Below are 18,816 nucleotides of genomic sequence, written 5' to 3'. Positions count from 1 at the left end.
AAGAAGAAACAACCGACACACACACACATTATGCTTCCTTTTAAATGCAACATTTTATACATTTAATTTTTTATAATGGATTAAATGCTTGAAATACAATTATAATATAATTTAACAAAATCTGTAATTGTACCACAAATAAACGGCAAATCTAAAACTGTTTGTTTGACGACATTTAAAGACACAAGTTCGTTTTATTTAATTCATTTATTTTATTTAATAATAATTTAAAATACCGAATATCGACAGACAGCAAAGTGAGAGTTTTTTAAATACACTAAGAATGCAGGGAACAATTGAAAATTGTAATTAACAAACAAAATTAAGAAATCATTTCATCGTATGCAAAAAATTGTTTTAAGCTAAGTTTCTAGTGCGAGACTTCTTATTTGAATTGATTTAAATTTGTCAATTTTGGAATATCATGATTTTGGCTATAGTATAAAACCACCCCACACACACAGCATACACAGCCACACAGCAACACTCGTACATACATATATTTATGTAGTCGTTTATGCGTGTTAGTTTTTGGTGTTTTTTGAATTTCTGGTGATGTGTATAGAGCGCAGTATATAGAATGCATATAGAGTATATATATATACATTAATATATATATATATATTGTACGATTATTAACTAATGATATAACGTGTAGGCATGCGAAGGCAATTTTAATTTTAACCAGAAGAAATTCGATTGTGTGGCAATATTTAAAACGAATCAAATGGAAAACATTAACATTTATTTGTAAGTTGCGTAGTGAATAAACGTGAGAATAGTAATAAACAGTATGCCTCTCTATCCCCAATCAAACGCCCAAAAACCCACACACTCACACATTAACAAACACTCGAACATATTGATTATTAACAATTAACCGAAAGAAAAGTGCTGTACTTGTTTCCTAAACGCAGCAGCGGGAGTCGTGAGACTGGGGAAGAAGATTTGAGAAGAGAGAGAAAAAGCATACGCTTGGAAATGACCCGACCCCCATAAATTAACATACAATTTAGAAGCAACAAACAAACCAGTAACAATACTAAATAGAAACAATAATGTACTATAAATCAGATACAATACAACACTATATATACCTAACAACATATGCCTATACGACAGAAATTGGATAACAAATGAAATGCATATATATTATATATAGAATATATATTGTACAAGTTACGAGTAAAATGTAATTAAAATTGATGACGTAGTAAGCACTAAACAAAAACAAATAAAAAAAGCAGCAAACAACGCGCAGCATAAGCATACAAAAAAAAAAAACGACAACAAAAGCAACAAAAAAATTATTAAAAATAAAGAAATTTAAATTTTCAGCATCCGTTTCGAGAGGAGGGCCGACAGTAGTCATGGTTGAACTGGAAGTGGCCCTTTTATGGGACAATCAGCCTACGGTGATCCAGTGCACGGGGTATTCAAATTTTGCAGTCCAATTTCTATTCCTCATCATCAACAGCAGCCGATTAATTGAGTTTTGAAAGATATACATATAAAATCTTTCAGTCAATTCAGAATATATACACGTGTAAATAGTAAATATAACTGCCATGGAAATGCATTCAATCATAGAATACAGGGTTCTCATATTTTCTTATTTACATTTACATCGCATATTGAGAAGGCAGGAAAAGGCAACTCAACTGCAAAGACCATCGACCGACCACCTGTTGTTTATTATTGCCGCAATAAAACCCTTACACGGCTTGGAATGCCTGCGATAGAAATCCTGGGTACTTAAGCAATATATTTTGGAGATTATCTTTATTTATGGTGTTCAAAGTTAATGCAACCAAACTTTACAGATTTAATGTTGCTTAAGCCAGCTGACAGCTGCCGTAGGAACAATCGGTTTGCATTTTATGGGAATATATAATCTGCAAGTGTTTCGTATCTTTATGGAAATATATTCATAGCATTAGAGTTTTTAATGTTAGCATAGAACTATTGCACTGCATAAATTCACAGAAAATTCACAGAAATCCTCCTTCGGAATTCGCTTTCTTACGGAATTCGAAACATTTAATTGAAGGAATAATATTTTTGCAGTTTGTGCTGCATTTCCATACACGTATAAAGCTTAAATGAGTCAAACCTAAATAGAAGACAGTTTCTTTTATATAAAATGCATTTTATACCATTTTTGTAGCACAGATTTCAGCGCAAGTCGAAAATTAACACCAATTTAATTACACACCCAATCCATTCAGTAGGTGCCGCAGCTGTGGCGATATTCGTGCAACTATCGCATGGGTTTGCCATCTCCCAAAAAGGCAAAAAGTAATTTATGTAGGTAGGTAGCGAATTCTCCGCCCGTTTGGTAAACCACCCCTAAACGGATTTTCGGACCGTGCCTGCTGTTTTTGGGTAGAGCAGAGCGCAGGCGATCATCTGGCCATGGCAACGTCGTAATTTCAGTTTTGAAAATGCCCTGAGCCCGTGCAGAAGAGCGCAACAATGACGACGACAACAGCAACGGAAACAGGTAAGCAACAGCAGCAGCGCAGTAGCAGCAGCAGTTGCAAAAACCAAATAAAATCAAATAACCTTGAAAGGATATAAAACAGCCATTAACCCCCACACTGCCCTCCCCCCATGTATCCCCTGCAGCAGCAACCACACCCACACCCACACCTGGCTCTGCCTCCCTGATGCAGCTGAACGATGATGTCCTGGCCCTAATCATATGGCACCTGAATGTCTACCAACAATACGAGCTGGGTAGGCTGCATCGTCGCCTGGAGAACATCGTGCAAATGCTGTGGCGGACACGAGTGAGGAATGTGGCGCTGCACGATGATATGTTCAAGCCCTCCAGCCCCAATGCGCGTCAGTTCCTGTCGTTTGTGCTGAAGCTGGCACCGCATATGCAGCGTTTGAGCTGCCAGCAGCTGGATGTGAGGCGACTTCGCCTGTTGAGCAGCCACACACTGTCCGGGGTGACCAGCCTGGAGTGGCTGGGCGATGGCCATCGCCGTGGTCGCGCCCGCTTTGTGGACGAGGATGTGCGCCTGTTGCGGCGTGTGTTCCCCTCGCTGCGAAAACTCAAACTTCGTGGATGCCAAATAACTGGAAAGTATCTGTGCGACTTGGAGCTGCTCAATGAGCTGTGCCTGGACGACTGCCAGTACCTGGAGTCGCAGCACTTTCGGGATCTCTTTCGACAGCTGAAATTACGCAAATTTGACATTATGGAGGACTGCGATGAGGTCAACTGCTGCGATCTGGTCGATCTGCAGCTGTGCCCCACGCTGGAGCACATCAAAATTGCCGACTACCACCTGTGCATGGAGTCGGACATTACGCAGCAGCTGTTGCAGCTGCCATGCCTCAACAAGCTCTCCATCTACTCCAAGAACTTTGTCTTCGATGTGCTGTCGCGCATAGCGCGTCCCAGCTATCCCACGGGCGGATCCCGGCTAATCGAGGGCTTCCGCTTCAGCGGCATACTGCACGACTACGAGCGCTTCTTCAGGGAGCTCGCCAATCTGCGCAATCTAAGGAGATTGGAGCTGCACGGCCACGGTGGAGAAGAGGAGGGCCAGCTGCAGTGCCTCGGCGACCAAATGCTGCGTCAGCTCTCCACCACACTACCAGAGCTCACAGAACTGCACCTGTGCGGCTACCAGCTGGAGAGTCCCTTGGCTCTGCTTGGATTTGTCACCCACTGTCGCCAGCTGCGTATCCTGGACATCACCCGCACGCGCTGCCATGGCGATGCGTTTGTCTGGAGCTGTCTGGCCATTGTCAGCAAACAGCGTTGGCGCGCCCAGCCCCTGGAGCTGTGGATACGCAAGAGTGATATTAAAACCGAAATTATGGAGAGTCCCCGTCTACTGGACAATGAGAAACACATCAAAATCGATTGCAAACAGCTACCAAATAGCCTGGATCACACTGCTGGGGTGCTCAAGTTCAGCTTTGCGAGATGATCCCCACCAACCCCAACCCCATCAACCCCAACCATTAGCGGCGATCATTCATTGTTGTGCCTAACCCTGTGCCCAAGGTGTGTGTGTGTGTGTGTGCGTGTGTGTGTGTTGATAAGGCGACAATTGATTCAAGACTGAAATAATTGCGAAATGTGTAACGTATGTGTTTGCCTGATACCCTGCAAGAGTCAGGTATTAGTCCCAGAGATCGATTAAGACGTTTTAAACTGAACTTTAATCATGCTTGTCTTTTGTGTTTGTCATCCATAAATATTCCATATATACAATAAATAAATAAATAAACTACTCTAACAACTACATCAGGGTTCGGCACAGCCCTATCTATTGGGTATAGGAAAAGAGGCTGCTGTGTATTATAGGCTGTTTACACTGGGGCTGCGTCATGCTTCTGTGCGTCTTGCCGGAGACGCTCTCTGATGCTTGTCTCTACAATGAGGTGTCTGAAAATAATAAATAAATATGAGAATCAATTCTCTTTCGTCCATTCACTTGTCGTCTTGCATAATTCTGTTGATTTCCCAAAATTTGTTTACTTTCCTTGTCACCCAAGCACCCAAATCAAAATTCAGGACGCACTTCTGCCAATGTGAACGCCTTTTCTGCTTCAATGCATCTATTCCTATATCGATAGGAAACGCGACCAGTGTGAAAAGCCTATTGCAGTGGTTGCCAGCAATACAATGTTCCATTTAGCCTGCAAAACATGTAAATGTGTGCGTGCCGACCGCTGAACTACAACTATGAACGATCCCCTGGGAGCTGCACAATACAATCTCCACTGAACTTGTCATAAATGTGACATTGATTTATGACTAATATATGCTTGTTATGACTTTTAATAGGTATACAATCTTCGAATGATCTTGAAACGATTGAACCGCTTTTTCCTTTATCGTCAGCACTTTCTTTGCGCTGTCAAAATTCTCAAGCTGGCAAACAGATCGCTCTCTGGTGGCCCTTTACGAATGCATTGCTACACATAACTTGTAATCGCAACGCGCCATCTACAATTGGGAGCAGAAGCGATTAGGAATTGGGGTCTGGTCAGGGCTTATCAATGGGTGAGCAACGCAACCCAAAACCCATTCAACAAACAAGTCGCCAGAAATCGAGATTGGAGATTTCGATCCCAAATCGAAGAGCGGGCTCTGGCTGGCCGCTGGCCAGGTTAGAGTTTAATTGATAATGCCACTCGGCTGGAGGCAATGTGGCTGCCAGCTCAGTGCTCAGCTCCAGTTTCGGGGAGAGGCAGAGAACGTATCGTTAAAAGATAACCTCCAGAATATGGGGCCTAATTGCGACTAAAGCTACTCACTACATGAAGTTCTAAGTTCAAACCGATTAAAAGAAGTCGTACGCAGTACACTGTGAGAAATTAATGTGAAAATTTGTATTTTAATTAGAACATTGACGTGCCCCCCATGTGACACCGCGAGCGGCGGCTGTCTAGAGTCTAGACCTTAACTAAACTATTAACTTCAGACGATCTGTGGGAAGCCTACAAGTTTGATTTCTTTCGGTGCCAGTGTTTAATGTTTTCTGTGTTTTAGGCACAGTACAAGTATCATTTATGTTTATTTTTCCCGCCGTTCCTTATGTGTATAGTACTTACATGTCTGGATTCTCGTTTTAAAATTATTTTCCAACCGCCAGACTCAGTCGTTATCAAGTCGTCGCTCGAGGCGGTTCGATTGCAACCTTTTTAAGAGCCGAAGAAAAATCATAAAACACTCCACAACATTCCAGCACTCAAGCAAAGAATTATTGGTATATATAAATACAGATCTGCAGACATATAGGAAATCAGAGTCTGCTCTGGCTACTACAATTTGCATTATCAACGCTGGATGATAACCTCCACCTCTGGAGGTGTGGACTTGGACTCGGCCTCAGCCTCAGGCAAACAGACAGTAGTAGGAAGTTGAACCCATCAGCCAGGCCAGCCCCACATCGGGAACCACAAACATCATCATTGGCTGATTCATCTGCCTGAGCATCGCTGGCATCGCTGGCACTGTAGTGCAAAGACCGCGAGTGACCGTTAAGTGAGTTTAAAAAATTATTATAAAAGAAAAGTCATATACAAAAATCAAAGGATATGAAACGTAGCCGAATAAGAGCTTGAAAATGTTGGTTTTGCTTGAGCAAATGAGTGTGTAGTAAAAACTGGAAATACAAACAAAGATCTGCAGAAATATTGATCATTTAACGATTAAATATAAATGAGTTGTTAACTTGAAGTAAATTAGAAAGAAAATTGATTTTGTTTTCAAACAATTCATTTTGTATCAAAGATTATCCACTTCTACAATTTTTTAATTTTCCTGTATGGTATATAGAGTTATAAAAAATTAACCAGAGCAAATAATTTTTTCCCGCACATAAATTATGCTTTATAGTCGTTAGGTCCTTCAATTAATATTTTAATACTACAGCTAAAATATACAATTAAAATTGTTTTAATAATGTGAAAGCAACGTGGACTATTTTCTTTAGAAATAGATAAGAAACATCTCTTGGAAATTCTTTAAAGCCAAAATGGTAGGATTGTAAATCAAAGTACGCGTATGGAAATTGGTTGTTTTCATTAAAGTATATATTTTGTTTTGTTATTAGAAAATATCTCTTATATTGAAAGCTAATCAAGTTTTTTGCTATAAATCAATAAGCAAATTAAAGGCAAATTAGAATTTTAATAACTAATAACCAAAACGCAATGTGATCACTTGGAAAAGCGTTTCGTAGGTGCAAACAGAGCCATTAGTATGCATAATCAGAGGTCGCTCGTGTGTCGATATAAACGATTGAACACGGAATAATCCACAGAGGAGGGGGAAACTAGTTAAGCGTAGCATTTGTCTTGGCTATAACTTTAATAAATCTAGAACTTGTCTAACATTTCAGAGCAATATCCGTTACGACAAGGCATCATCATCATGATCGGAAAACGGCGCGTTCTGAGAACGAGTGTCGTGGGTCTGCTGCTGTTTAGCTTCAGCCTGTTCTCGGTTCTGCATCTGGAGCGTATAGAGCGTTGGGTCTTGGAGCGGTTCATGGTCTTGAGGCCAAATGCCCTGATCACGAATCTGTGGGAGTCTCCCTCGATGGACCTCAATGTGGATCTGTATATGTTCAATTGGACCAACTCGGAGCATATCAATGATCCAAAAGTGAAGCCCCGATTCGAAGAGTTCGGCCCGTACAGGTTCAAGGAAACGATGCAAAAACTGAATGTGGTCTGGCACGAGGAGAACTCTACGGTTTCGTACATGCGACGCAGTCGCTTCGATTTCGATGAGGCGGCCAGTGCCGGACGCCTCACGGATCCCATGGTGGCTCCCAATTTGCTGATTGTTGGCATTTACCAAAAAATGCTGAGCTGGAGCCCCATGCTGCGGACAGTCATGCTGATGATGCTGAATCTGTACGGCAAGGAGACGACCATGGTGCGTCCGGCAGGTGACTGGATGTTCGATGGCTTTGACACGGCGCTGCTCAAGATGAGCAAAATGGTGCCCACCAATTTGATGCCGGAATTGAATTTTCCCTACGAGAAGATTGGCTATGCCTATCCGGTAGGATGGAATCACATTTCTTTACTGGGTTTTATATAACTTATTTCCCGCATTTCCTTGCAGCGCAATGGCAGCATGGAGATCTATGGCCATCACAATGTCCACACGGGACGCCAGGACTTTGATAAATTGGGTCAGATCGCCCGTTGGCGATACAACAATGTCACTGCCTCTAGTCCCAGATGCCGACTGAAAGGCAGTGCTGGGGAGTTCCATCCGATACCGTTAGTGAAAGGCAGAAATATCTCCTATTTCCTGCCCGACCTTTGCCGCGAACTGGAGGTGGACTACGCTGGCACCACAGTCTTCGAGGGCGTACAAGCATATGTCTACAGGGGCAGTGCCCGGAACATGGCCAATGGTAAACAAAAATAAATACTCAATCGAAATCGGAACGAATTGGCTGATTGATGCTGTTTCCAGGCACTGATAATCCTCAAAATAGTTGCTACTGCCAGGAGAACTGTCGTGAGGTGAGATCAGGCTTGTTGAACATCTCCTCCTGCTGGTACGGAGCGCCCGTCTTTGCCTCCTATCCGCATTTCTATCAGGCCGATCCGTACTATGTAGATCAAGTGGATGGCATGAAACCAGACAAGGATCGCCATGAATTGGTTGTCATTCTGGAGCCGAAGACGGGCATGACTCTGGAGATAAAGGCACGCATAATGGCCAGTCTCCTTGTAGACCCACAACCCTCAGGGTAAGTAAATGGAATTCCATTGAACTGTTGGGTGAATAACACTGATTATATTTTCAGAATCTATCGCAAATCGCGTCGTACATTTTTTCCCCTCATCTGGGCGGACTATCATGTGCGCATCACACCCGATCTGTTGAGCTACGTCAAGCTAATGCCAATCATGGAGATTGTGGGAAAGGTAGGCGGCTGCGTGGGCGTGGCACTGGGGCTGCTAATGCTATTGTGGTATCCGCGACAGATGCTCTGGAAGAAGCATCTCATGCAGAAGATCGAAATCAATACAATGGACACTCGCACCGCCCCAGAACAGATGAAGGGGTTGGAAGAGTCACCGCTGCTGATCGGTCTCCAATATGTGCCCGCCGCCATCAAGGAGGGAGCGAGGACGAGTCCAAGCTGAATGGAGGTCCTCCAACTCTATCTGTTAACACTAGGTGTACGAGTATGTCATGTGATAGGGATACGGTTTTCGGGTCTGTCTTGCCTAGTCTACAGTCTAAGTTAATAAATGTTAAAGGGTCTTCAATGAATCGATGCTTTAAAGGTATCGTATTGGATGGATTGGCCACTGCGGTGGATGGATGGATGGAGCTGTGGATTGCCAAAGTATTTGTAGCAGCAAGAAAAACGCCCGCCCTACGTACAATATCATTCCTTGTCATACTGAATCATGCAATAAAACAACAGTAAAAGCAACCAACTCATTACTGATAAAAAGTGTGGAAATGATATTTATAACACCTTCTTTTCGGCTTTAAATTTCAATTTGAACACTGAACCGGTTCATAACCGTTTCGGTACCACAAAATAGAGAGTCGCTGCATAATATCATATACATATGTATGTGTCTTCATATAAGTAGTGGTAGTATGCAGAGCATAAGTATTTATACTCTCTCTCTCTCTCGCGCGCCATTTAGAGTCAGAGAGTGAGAGCACGTTGTGTGGACACCCTACAGTGTGAGCACATTGGTTTTAGGCAATCAACAAGAGTTTCAACACGGAGTGTCTTTATTAATATAAATTGAAATTTAAAAAAAATAAAATATACCTATTGTTTCATTTCAACGTTTTGCCGACAGGTGCCGCTTCGAAACGAAATAGAGCATACAAAAGTCAGGCCAGCCGACTCGCCATAGGTTTTTAATGAAGAATAAATAATTGCTGGTTGCTTGGCGACTTTTGAACAATACTTAATTTAGTCGCAGAGCAGGCGCAGCGCCGCACAGAACACAGACAAATACACACCGGTCGAGACGTGTTCGTTCAAGATCAGAGCGTTGACTTAACGGTGCGTTGCTGATTAAATACATATGTACACATGTATGTGCAAGTGCAAGTGAGATGGCAACTAGCAAGACCAGAGAGAAATAAGAAGAAGAAAATAAATCCCAAAGACCGCGAGCAAATATAGCGTTTTTAGACAACTCGCGTCGCCTGCATATTTACACAACAATTGCAATTAGAAATTCATATCAATTAAAAAGTATTAAAACCAAAGAAAAATCTGTCATCGAAGTGAAGCAAAATAAAACAAGTGATTGGAATAAATTTGCAAATAAAGTGGAATTGTAAAAAAAAGACAGCGCAGCGCATAGGAAGAACGCCAAGTGTTAGAGGAGCAACGAAGATCTACAAACAACAGAAAATGTAAGATAAATATGAAAAATTCCCAACGCATTTTATGGAAGAGAGAGTGAGACGCAGACGCAAGAGAGTTAAACGTGCCGCGCTTTTGTTGACTGTCGTTACTCTGCTTCATTTTCAGATAAAAATTATTAAATAAACATAATTGTTGTTGTATTTTGTGGAGTTTTTGCCTTCTGGCCCAGCATTCCATTATTCTGACGCATCGCGCGGCACCGAGTGAGTTAACAGAATGTAAATTACCCAAGCAGCATACAGTTTGGGACATTTTTGGTTGTTTTTGTTTTTTTTCGCTTCTTTTTGGCACATAGCTGTGTCTATTTTTAGGCCACAAGAGCAAAGAGTGCAGCGCAAATAGGCAAAAATTGTCAACAGGTTGCGGAAGTGACGGGTATGGTTCAAGGATATTGCTAATGTTCTCAAATAATTGTGATGAGTGTAACAATTGCCCAGACCCAGACCACGACACGCCAGTGCTAATTCGTGTGATTAATGTTTGGCCAAATAAATTGGCACTATGTGAAATGAGTCGGAGCGAGAAATGTCCATAATCTCCATCGCTGGAGTTAAAAGAGCGCAAGTGCAGAGACTGTGAGGCGTGGCGTGTGTGTGTGTATGTGTGTTTTGGGAGATAACAAAAAAAACAGGGCGTAGGTGAGGGAAAACCGCGTAAACGTAAACGAGTTTCCCCCCAACGCTTTTTGTTGTTCGACAATGTTCAACCTCGCTACGTGTGCATTAATAACAAAATAATTCGTATCGTATGTACGTGCCAGGGTGTGAGTGGTTTTGCATTGAAACTGTTAAAATATTACCAATGGAAGTAATAATACATTGCTAAGGCCTAAGTCAACTCAATAGCGTGGGCTCAGTCATAACCAGGTGCAAGGTATATTAATTGAAAGGCTGGCGCAACAGCGTCAACATAATGAAGCATATACATACATATGTACATATGTACATAAATATGCATGCACGTGTGTGCTTTCACATAAAGATAATCCAGATGTTTTGGAAATCTACGTATGTATAAATCAGCATCCATACATCCGAAAGATGCAGAGTTTGGCCTGGACTGCCTCACCTTCTACATAATATACCTCGTGCTAATCGCTTCCATCGACGGTTGCCATGGACAACCAGCAGCTCCAAGAAGTGTAAACAGTTCCCCCAACCACAGACCCGACCCTTGCGCAGTAATCACGCAACATTCATTTATGGTTGTGCCAGGGTATGGAAAAGGTGACGGGCAGACAGTCGCAGTCGCGGTGGTAACTGGAGTTTTAGCAAACTCGAGAAATTTATAAAAATTGGAGTCACAAAACGGGAACTCATCAAACGGCAAAAGTTTTCAAGGCGCGCTGTATCTAATGTGTCGTCGGTATCTAGAACAACATTTACATCAGTGGCATAGTGGTACATAGCAGGGTCGTCATGTGCGCGTCTCACAATTCTAACAGACGAATGTTAACGATGAGTGATTATGCTGAGCTAATTGTCTTTGCATGTATGTAACATACGTTTAGCCATTTATATGTGTGTATGTGTGTAGCTTTAAAAATTAAGAATAGATAAGCATAAATGGCAGCAGAAAATGATATCAAGTTGATTCATGAAACGGTACACACTACTCCTGTTAATGCAGTGGTATGTACTTAACAGTGACATAGCAGGGCTCATGTTGGATAAAATACCAATGCTATGGATGAGTACTACTAGTTATATGCGGGTATATTTCTATATGTAGTCGATTAACTTTCCAAAGAATGGTTGCCTTGATAATCTGGAGTTGATTCATTTTTTTTATTTGATGAATGGGAGTCATCAAACAGGAAACAGAATAATACTAATACTTGAAAAAAAAATGGCACACCGCGGAGTCATGTTAGCAAGTCATCAATTCGAAATACCCAAAAATAGGTAAAGTTTCTGTAGTACCAGAATTTTTAGGGATGTATTTTGTTTGTGAAAATTCTAAGGCATTCTCTTTTACACTTTTCGCTTGTGCACCTCTATTGGAGTATCTACATACATATGTGCCGCGTCATGTGTTTTGACTCACTTTCAGTTGGTGTAGGTGGATCACTTGATTCATATTATGGAGTAAAGTGAGTGAGTCTTGATATTGCTATATGGGGTGCTCCATTAAAAACCAACTGACGGAACACTTCAGAGTGAAGCCTTTGAACCGGTTCCAAAACTGTAAAGCAACCCCCCTTAGACCGCAGTTTATATTTTCCCTCGTATCAGATTTCTACAAATTCATTATGTACATATGTATATATTTGTACATAAGTATGTATGTACATATGTATGTACTTTTGAGGTTTGACTTGACCACAAAAACGTACCCCAGTGCCGCCTGCCAAGTGAACATTTTATTACAATTAGACACACACAAAATGTACATAATTACGCAGCAGTACTACAAAGTTGTAGACGATCGCAGTACAGCGCGTGATTAACATTTCTTTACTGTTTGGAGTGCTCTCTCTCTCTCTCTTTCTCTGCGCCCGCTCTCTCTCCACTCCCTGCGATCGGGGGGCGAGCCTGCTGCCGCCCCTGTATGGTGCATATGGGTGTGTGTGCGTGTGCTGATAAGGCCAATAGATATAGATAAGCCCCGCATGTACTAACAAATATTCTCTTTTCATATTTTCGCCCTCTCTCTCTCTCTCTCTCTCTGTTAATTGCAACGACGGACGCCACACAGAGGAAGGGAAGGTAGGCTCCCCACTTGGACTCAGTGCCGCGTAAGAGATTGTTCGGAGCAGGCTTCGTTCGGAGTAAGAGTGGAGAACAATAATAATAATAATACACCATAACGTATCGGAATTGGAGTTGGAATTGGAGCAATAAGAACACAATATGACATCACATCTGCGTCACTGTGCCCGTCTGGGCATCATCGTGCTGGGGCTCTGTTCCATTGCCGGCGGCATTTATCTATTCCGCAATTGGATCGAGATGTTTACACGCATGCGCGGCAAGGTGAGTGTTTGCCTTCTACATATCTATCTTATCAACATCCACTGCCATTTCCATTCTCATGCCCACTCCCAATTCTCATCATTTTATTCCCTTCGAGCGAGTCAAGTTTTGCGAACTGGCAAATTGGCAAACCGCTCAAAGGTCAGGCCCCCCGTTCAACCTTGTAGAACTTTTCTTCATTTACATACAAATCGGAACGTTTCAACAGAAAGAACTTTGTCATTTGATTGAAACCAATTAAGGCCTTTGTCGAAGACAGCCCCAAAATTGATCATCAAGCAGGTGTTCTGTTCGTTCAAAAATAAAAATCAATCCGCAGATAAGATACGGCTTACACATTCGATCATTTGCAAAAACTTCGTTTGCGAACCCATTAGGTGTACATATGTATACACATGTACATATGTATATATGTACATATGCATGTAAATTTCTTATATATATTTTATATACCGATGTAGAGTATACCCATATTTGTGTATACATTTCTGATTAGCGTATGACTGCGACTGTTGAGTCATTAGCTGTGAGAGAGAGGCTCTTATATTGATCTTCCCTTCGATCACTTACAGGCTTTTGATTTATTTTAAAAAAACTTGAAAACTTCGGAGGCAGGTCTTTGTACATTCAAAGGTACTAATATTTTTTAACAGAATTAACAGAATTCAACTTTTAACAGAATTAGCGCTTAAACTGACAGATAGAATCTGTCATATTAGGTTGGATGACATTTGACATATTCAGGGAATATCACATGTGCTTTTACGTTTATGTTTTTTCTTTATTAAGGCAAATGGGAACTTTACTAAGTTAAATGAAAAGCGCGTAGTAGCCCCTTTAAGAGCATTCCAAGTAATTTTTATTTGATAAGAAACTTGAAATCCTGTAAGCTCTACACGCACCTTTGAGCATCTATTAATAAAAGCAATAAAATGGTTTAAAAAGCGCCTCATGCTGTATTTTTAGCTCTCTCGTTCTCGCCTCTCCGTTAACTTCTTTCTTCTTTTGATTTTAATATTACTCATTTTGGGAACAAACACTGACTAATAATAGTCACGGACTGATTGATTGTGGGGCCTTATCGAACTTTCTCCTGGAATCTGAAATTATGAATCACAACAATGGGGCAGCTGCGAGGTCAATAATCTATAGTTCTCCATTATGTTGCCGATCTGTGGAGCAGCCGGAAATTGTTGCCATTTGCCATGAAAATACATTCGCGGTTCTTAGTCGCGGAATTGCAATGCGAATGGGAATGGATGGTGGCGGCGGACTAGTGATATCTTATCTAGCGGGAAAAAACCAAAAAAAAATAACTCATTCAGCGATAGCCATGGGGCTATCGATTAGACAACGTTCTTCGCCCTCCCCGAAACATTCATAAACGGGGCCGGGGGGGGGGGGGGGGCTGGAGAATCGGACGGGGGGGGGGGGGGGGGGGGGCCCCGGGTATAAAAGCCTTAAACCCAGCAAAGTGCCAGACCTAAACATGTAACCCACATTGTTGGGTGGGGGAGTGTTGGTGGCCCAGCAGGTGTGCTGCCCTTAACCGAACACCTGTTTGGCGATGATAGTACCGCCACTTCGAGACACCTAGATAGATAGATAGATGTACATGGACATGTAATCTCTCTCTTTGGGGAAATAGAAACCACAATACGAATTTATTTTTTTATCAGTTAGTCATTTCCTGTAGGCCAATCCTCTCCATTTCAGCCGTCCAGTAGTTTCAGTCGCATTTCCAATTATATACTCGTAGATTATAAAGTTCTGGACATAGCTGAAAATGGCGACCGTAGCGATTTTTATGTCTGGGGGCTTACAATGATTGATGGCTGATAAGAAGAGCTGGCTGAAGCACCCATCGACCCGACCCGATGCAACCACCTGCCTTTTGTATGATCTGAGCAGTTTGCAAATTAAGCGAGATCATTCGAATGCATTCTTCGAATAATGTAGTTGATTCGTTATACAAAATGAACGAATACATTTGCTGGAAATAAAACGAGCAAAAGCGATTTTTCGTTGTAATGAAATTCGAATGAAAATGATGACAAGTTCCTATAGCGATGTAGTATGTTTGCCGGGATCATATACATATATCATCATAACTATCATAGATCTTCCCTTGATTTACAAAAGATTCCCCAAGAGTATACATATATATATATCAAGGACAAAGTCTCAGGGTTATTTATTTATTTATTTGAAGAGTTAAGCCAACAGTCTACTAATGCCTTCGACTAGCGATTAAATTATATTTAATTATTTCCTCATAATCCGTATTCATTCCACCAATCGATCGAACAAGTACTCGGGCTAGTCATAATCGCTCCGATTATTATATGAAGTGATACTAGGAAAGATGTACATAAACAAAAATGCTATCAAATCTTGAGCGGAAATATAACTAGGAATAAATGTATTGGAATTAAGAGTTTTAGGAATTTGGTTATACAGGGACTGTACGAGCACTGATTGATTCTCATTTTTTGTTATGATTTTTCTCGATGAATTACGAGTTTTCTCGATTACTTGCGATTTTTCTCGATTACCTACGAACTATTAGCTATTCTTACCGTCTAATTGTTGTTATTATCAAAGCCAAAAGACAGAGTTAATTAGTTTTGTACACCTTTCGCAGCAGCTTCATATCTTGAGTGTATAGTTATGAAACGGACTGTGCCAGAAACGACGAAACCTTTCAGTGTTTGAATGTGTGTTCCGTTCCCTTGGCAATGTTCGATGCCAATTATGGGAGGCCGTGAGAGGAGACCAATTGCCCAGATCTATGATGAACTTTGATCGAACTTTTTGAATTTCGATTGAATCAAAAATCAAACCACGAGAATTGAATGAATTGAATCTAAGATGTACATATCTCGTAATTGCAATGCCCAGTACTCAATTATAGCAAATAAATTATGTAAATCTACTATATGAATAACCAATAACCAATAACCATCGATCCCATCCCCTTGTGATCTTAAAGGAAATGGCTCTCAGTCCCACATCACGTTCTTTCGAGGGCTGGAAGATCTCACCACTGCCACTGAATTTTGATGTATACATTTTCAATTGGACAAATCCGGAGGACTTTTATGTGGGCTCTGGCAAAAAGCCGCACTTCCAGCAGCTGGGACCCTATCGGTTTCGGGAGAGCCCCGACAAAGTGAACATTGAATGGCACAATCAAAACGCTTCCGTGTCTTTCCGCAAGAAATCTGTCTTCTACTTTGATGCAGCTGGCAGCAATGGCAGCCTCACGGATGTTGTGACCCAAGTGAATTCCGTAGCCCATGTGAGTAATCCATTGAAGAATTTGAGCACCCAAACTAATGCCTAATGCCTCCTCCTCCTTCAGTCAGCAGCTAAACGAGCCGCCGACTCTATGATGGGCAGATTCAGTGTCAATATGGGCATCAAAGTGTATGACCAGCGACTCAGCATCACGCGATCCGCCGATGAGTGGCTCTTCAGGGGCTTCGAGCATCCGTTCATCCGTTTGGGCAAGATAATTCGACCGGGAGATGTGCCATATGACCGCATTGGCTATCAGTATCCAAGGAATGGCAGCTCCGAGTTCGATGGCGATATAAACATGTTCACGGGTGCCGATGACATCGCGAAGATGGGACAAATCTACACGTGGAATAGTCTAACGCATACGGGCGCATTTCCGGGCGTCTGTGGTCAGGTCAGGGGCTCAATGGGCGAGTTCTTTCCACCCAATTTGAGCACCAACGACAGCGTGTACATGTACATGCCGAAAATGTGTCGTGCCGTGCCCTTGGACTACACGGAAACGGTGACTGTGCATGGCATAACCGCCTACAAATACAGTGGCACCGAGCATGCCGTGGACAATGGCACCCTCTATCCGGACACCAGCTGCTATTGCGTCGGCGGCAAGTGCCGGCCCGTTGGCGTCATCGATATTGGACCCTGCTCCTTCAATGCCTCGGTGTTTATGTCGTTTCCACATTTCTACAAGGGCGATCCCAGCTATTTGGAAGCGGTGGAGGGCCTAAAGCCAGAGAAGGAGAAGCATGAGTTCTACATGACGCTGGAGCCGAATGCCGGTGTGCCCATGGATGTGGGCGGCGGTTTCCAGGCCAACTACTTAATGGAGCCCGTCAAGGGCATCAGGTATGAATCAATTAAAACTTATCTATGGCCGATGATTATCTCAACTAATTGCATTACATTTTGACAGTATCTACGATAATGTACCGAGCGTAATGCTGCCCATGATGTGGTGCGAGGAGAGGGTACGCGTTACGGAGGAGATTGCCGCCGATATAGCGCTGGTGCCGCTCATTGTGCTGCTCGGACAGATTGTCACTGGTATACTGCTGGCGGGCGGTCTCATCTGCACCTGCTGGTACCCCACGCGGCAGGTGACACAGTTCTGCCAGGGTGATCCCAAGGCCAAGGCGAATGTCCTGCGGCCGCTCACCACCTTTGGCGTGAATACGGGGGCAGCTACAGTGCCCGTGTCCCAGTTGTTCCGCCACAACACGAACGCGGGCGGCAACGAACGGGTCGGAGTCCGTCTGCTGGACTACAGGCGTGACTCTGGCATGCAGGAGCAACAGGATGGCAGTAGCGAGGAGCGACTGATCAGTGAAACGTCGCCCGATGTGATAGTTAGATAATACAACGATTCGGCTCGCGCATTCCCGGCGATGGCCCCGCCGCCGCCACCATTAACCATCAAGCATGATTCAAGACTCATTTTCATTATTTTATCGTAGCCTAGAAGAGTATAAAACTGATGATAAAGCCATTTTTGCCTTAGCCAAGCCCCACGTGCTGGCCCCTTCCTTCACATTGCATCACATGCGCTGCATAAACACACATACACATACACTTACACATCCCATCCGCATTAGGAGTTCCCTCAACATATCTAAACGTGCATACGGCTGGACAGCACGCGCGCGCGACAGAGAGACAGAGAGAGATTAATAAGATTATTTATTTTAGTGCCAAAAAGAAAAGAGAAAAGAGAAGAGAGAAGCAGAGAACCCAAACAAAAGTCATTAACTATTTTAGTAGGTTAAACTAAACTAAATTAAATTGTAAATAAAATGAGAGCACTAGCACCCCCCCCGCCCCATGATCATCACACATGCCCCCAAAAATTTGTTGAAGTTGAAACACTGCGCAATCCCAAAGTATTTATATATTGTATATACATATACCTACCGATAATAACGTTAATTCTTTTTTTCTAATTTTTAAAACGATATTCTAGTTTTTTATAAAACTTGAGAGATGGTGTGATATCAATGATTGATTGATGTTTGATGATCAATCAATTGCAACAGAAATACTACGAGCTTGGTAACTTTTATCACTGCACGGCGATCCCCAAGACATATTTCAATCAATTTTGATCCCTCTAGATAGAAAGTCTTTTTTTTTTAATTTTTATCTTGTACACACACACACACACACACATACACATACATATCCTAATAGCTGAAAGATTTCGGATATATCCACACCATATGTGTAAATATGTAAATCAGTGTAAAGTCGGACATAAGTTAGCCTATAGCTCAGCTGTGAAACCCCAGGAAATATTTCCAAAAAATTCCTTAAGATACATTTTTGAATTTAAAGAAAAGAATAAAACAAAAAGAAAACGCTTAAATGTAGTTTACATTTTCTATGCTACGCTTTAACGCTTGCGCCGCTTGCAACTGGTGACGCAGCTCAAGCAGACGACACTAAGCTACCAAGAATCCAATAAAAAAATATGTGTAGAAGCAGCTCAGTTCTGTGATCGCTACTCGGGCATGAGAATGCCAAAAATGGACGCAATGTGCGATGATTGCTGCTTGACTCGAGTCACGCTGATAAGGGATATTGTTAGACCAATTGAAGATATGAAGAAGTACCCTCCGTTCGCATAAAGCATA

General features: G+C 42.3%; 3 protein-coding genes across 6 annotated transcripts; all 3 read left to right on the top strand.

Annotated features, from left to right (window-relative positions):
* The first annotated feature begins 1,982 nt into the window (after positions 1-1,982).
* Positions 1,983-4,374, top strand: LOC111078349. 2 transcript variants are annotated; one of them, XM_022372985.2, is made up of 2 exons: positions 1,983-2,503; positions 2,632-4,374. In XM_022372985.2, exons 1-2 carry the CDS (start codon positions 2,476-2,478, stop codon positions 3,948-3,950), a joined length of 1,347 nt encoding a protein of 448 aa, XP_022228677.2. In that variant the 5' UTR covers positions 1,983-2,475; the 3' UTR covers positions 3,951-4,374. The 2 variants fall into 2 exon arrangements, with proteins under 2 accessions (XP_022228677.2, XP_022228668.2); XM_022372976.2 differs by having other exon boundaries at positions 1,985-2,503; positions 2,629-4,372.
* Positions 4,375-5,631: 1,257 nt separating this feature from the next.
* LOC111078335 (protein peste) lies at positions 5,632-8,945 on the top strand. 3 transcript variants are annotated; one of them, XM_022372964.2, is made up of 6 exons: positions 5,632-6,016; positions 6,876-7,546; positions 7,610-7,907; positions 7,970-8,249; positions 8,307-8,427; positions 8,488-8,945. In XM_022372964.2, the coding sequence occupies exons 2-6, from the start codon at positions 6,908-6,910 to the stop codon at positions 8,647-8,649; spliced, it is 1,500 nt and encodes a 499-aa protein (XP_022228656.2). In that variant the 5' UTR covers positions 5,632-6,016; positions 6,876-6,907; the 3' UTR covers positions 8,650-8,945. The 3 variants fall into 3 exon arrangements, 2 of the variants coding, with proteins under 2 accessions (XP_022228656.2, XP_022228644.2); XR_005967963.1 differs by having other exon boundaries at positions 5,633-6,016; positions 8,307-8,722; positions 8,794-8,945; XM_022372952.2 differs by having other exon boundaries at positions 5,633-6,016; positions 8,307-8,945.
* A 516-nt stretch (positions 8,946-9,461) lies between these two features.
* LOC111076784 (protein peste) lies at positions 9,462-18,548 on the top strand. The gene is made up of 5 exons (XM_022370734.2): positions 9,462-9,898; positions 12,609-12,886; positions 15,879-16,187; positions 16,251-17,035; positions 17,103-18,548. The coding sequence occupies exons 2-5, from the start codon at positions 12,764-12,766 to the stop codon at positions 17,542-17,544; spliced, it is 1,659 nt and encodes a 552-aa protein (XP_022226426.1). The 5' UTR covers positions 9,462-9,898; positions 12,609-12,763; the 3' UTR covers positions 17,545-18,548.
* The last annotated feature ends 268 nt before the right edge of the window (positions 18,549-18,816 follow it).

This window comes from Drosophila obscura, unplaced genomic scaffold (genome assembly GCF_018151105.1).
Source record: "Drosophila obscura isolate BZ-5 IFL unplaced genomic scaffold, ASM1815110v1 contig_200, whole genome shotgun sequence".
NCBI classification, from domain to species: domain Eukaryota; kingdom Metazoa; phylum Arthropoda; class Insecta; order Diptera; family Drosophilidae; genus Drosophila; species Drosophila obscura.
Note: the sequence above shows the minus strand (reverse complement) of the source record. Positions and strands in the feature narration are given on the sequence as shown.

Excerpts from the sequence above, each read along its gene's own strand:
- LOC111078349 (XM_022372976.2), top strand. The coding sequence starts at position 2,476 with ATGACGACGACAACAGCAACGGAAACAG. Across the intron at positions 2,504-2,628 it reads GACAACAGCAACGGAAACAG|CAGCAACCACACCCACACCC; the intron begins GTAAGCAACAGC and ends TATCCCCTGCAG.
- LOC111078335 (XM_022372952.2), top strand. The coding sequence starts at position 6,908 with ATGATCGGAAAACGGCGCGTTCTGAGAACGAGTGTCGTGGGTCTGCTG. Across the intron at positions 7,908-7,969 it reads TGCCCGGAACATGGCCAATG|GCACTGATAATCCTCAAAAT; the intron begins GTAAACAAAAAT and ends TGCTGTTTCCAG. Across the intron at positions 8,250-8,306 it reads GTAGACCCACAACCCTCAGG|AATCTATCGCAAATCGCGTC; the intron begins GTAAGTAAATGG and ends TTATATTTTCAG.
- LOC111076784 (XM_022370734.2), top strand. The coding sequence starts at position 12,764 with ATGACATCACATCTGCGTCACTGTGCCCGTCTGGGCATCATCGTGCTG. Across the intron at positions 12,887-15,878 it reads TTACACGCATGCGCGGCAAG|GAAATGGCTCTCAGTCCCAC; the intron begins GTGAGTGTTTGC and ends GTGATCTTAAAG. Across the intron at positions 17,036-17,102 it reads GAGCCCGTCAAGGGCATCAG|TATCTACGATAATGTACCGA; the intron begins GTATGAATCAAT and ends ACATTTTGACAG.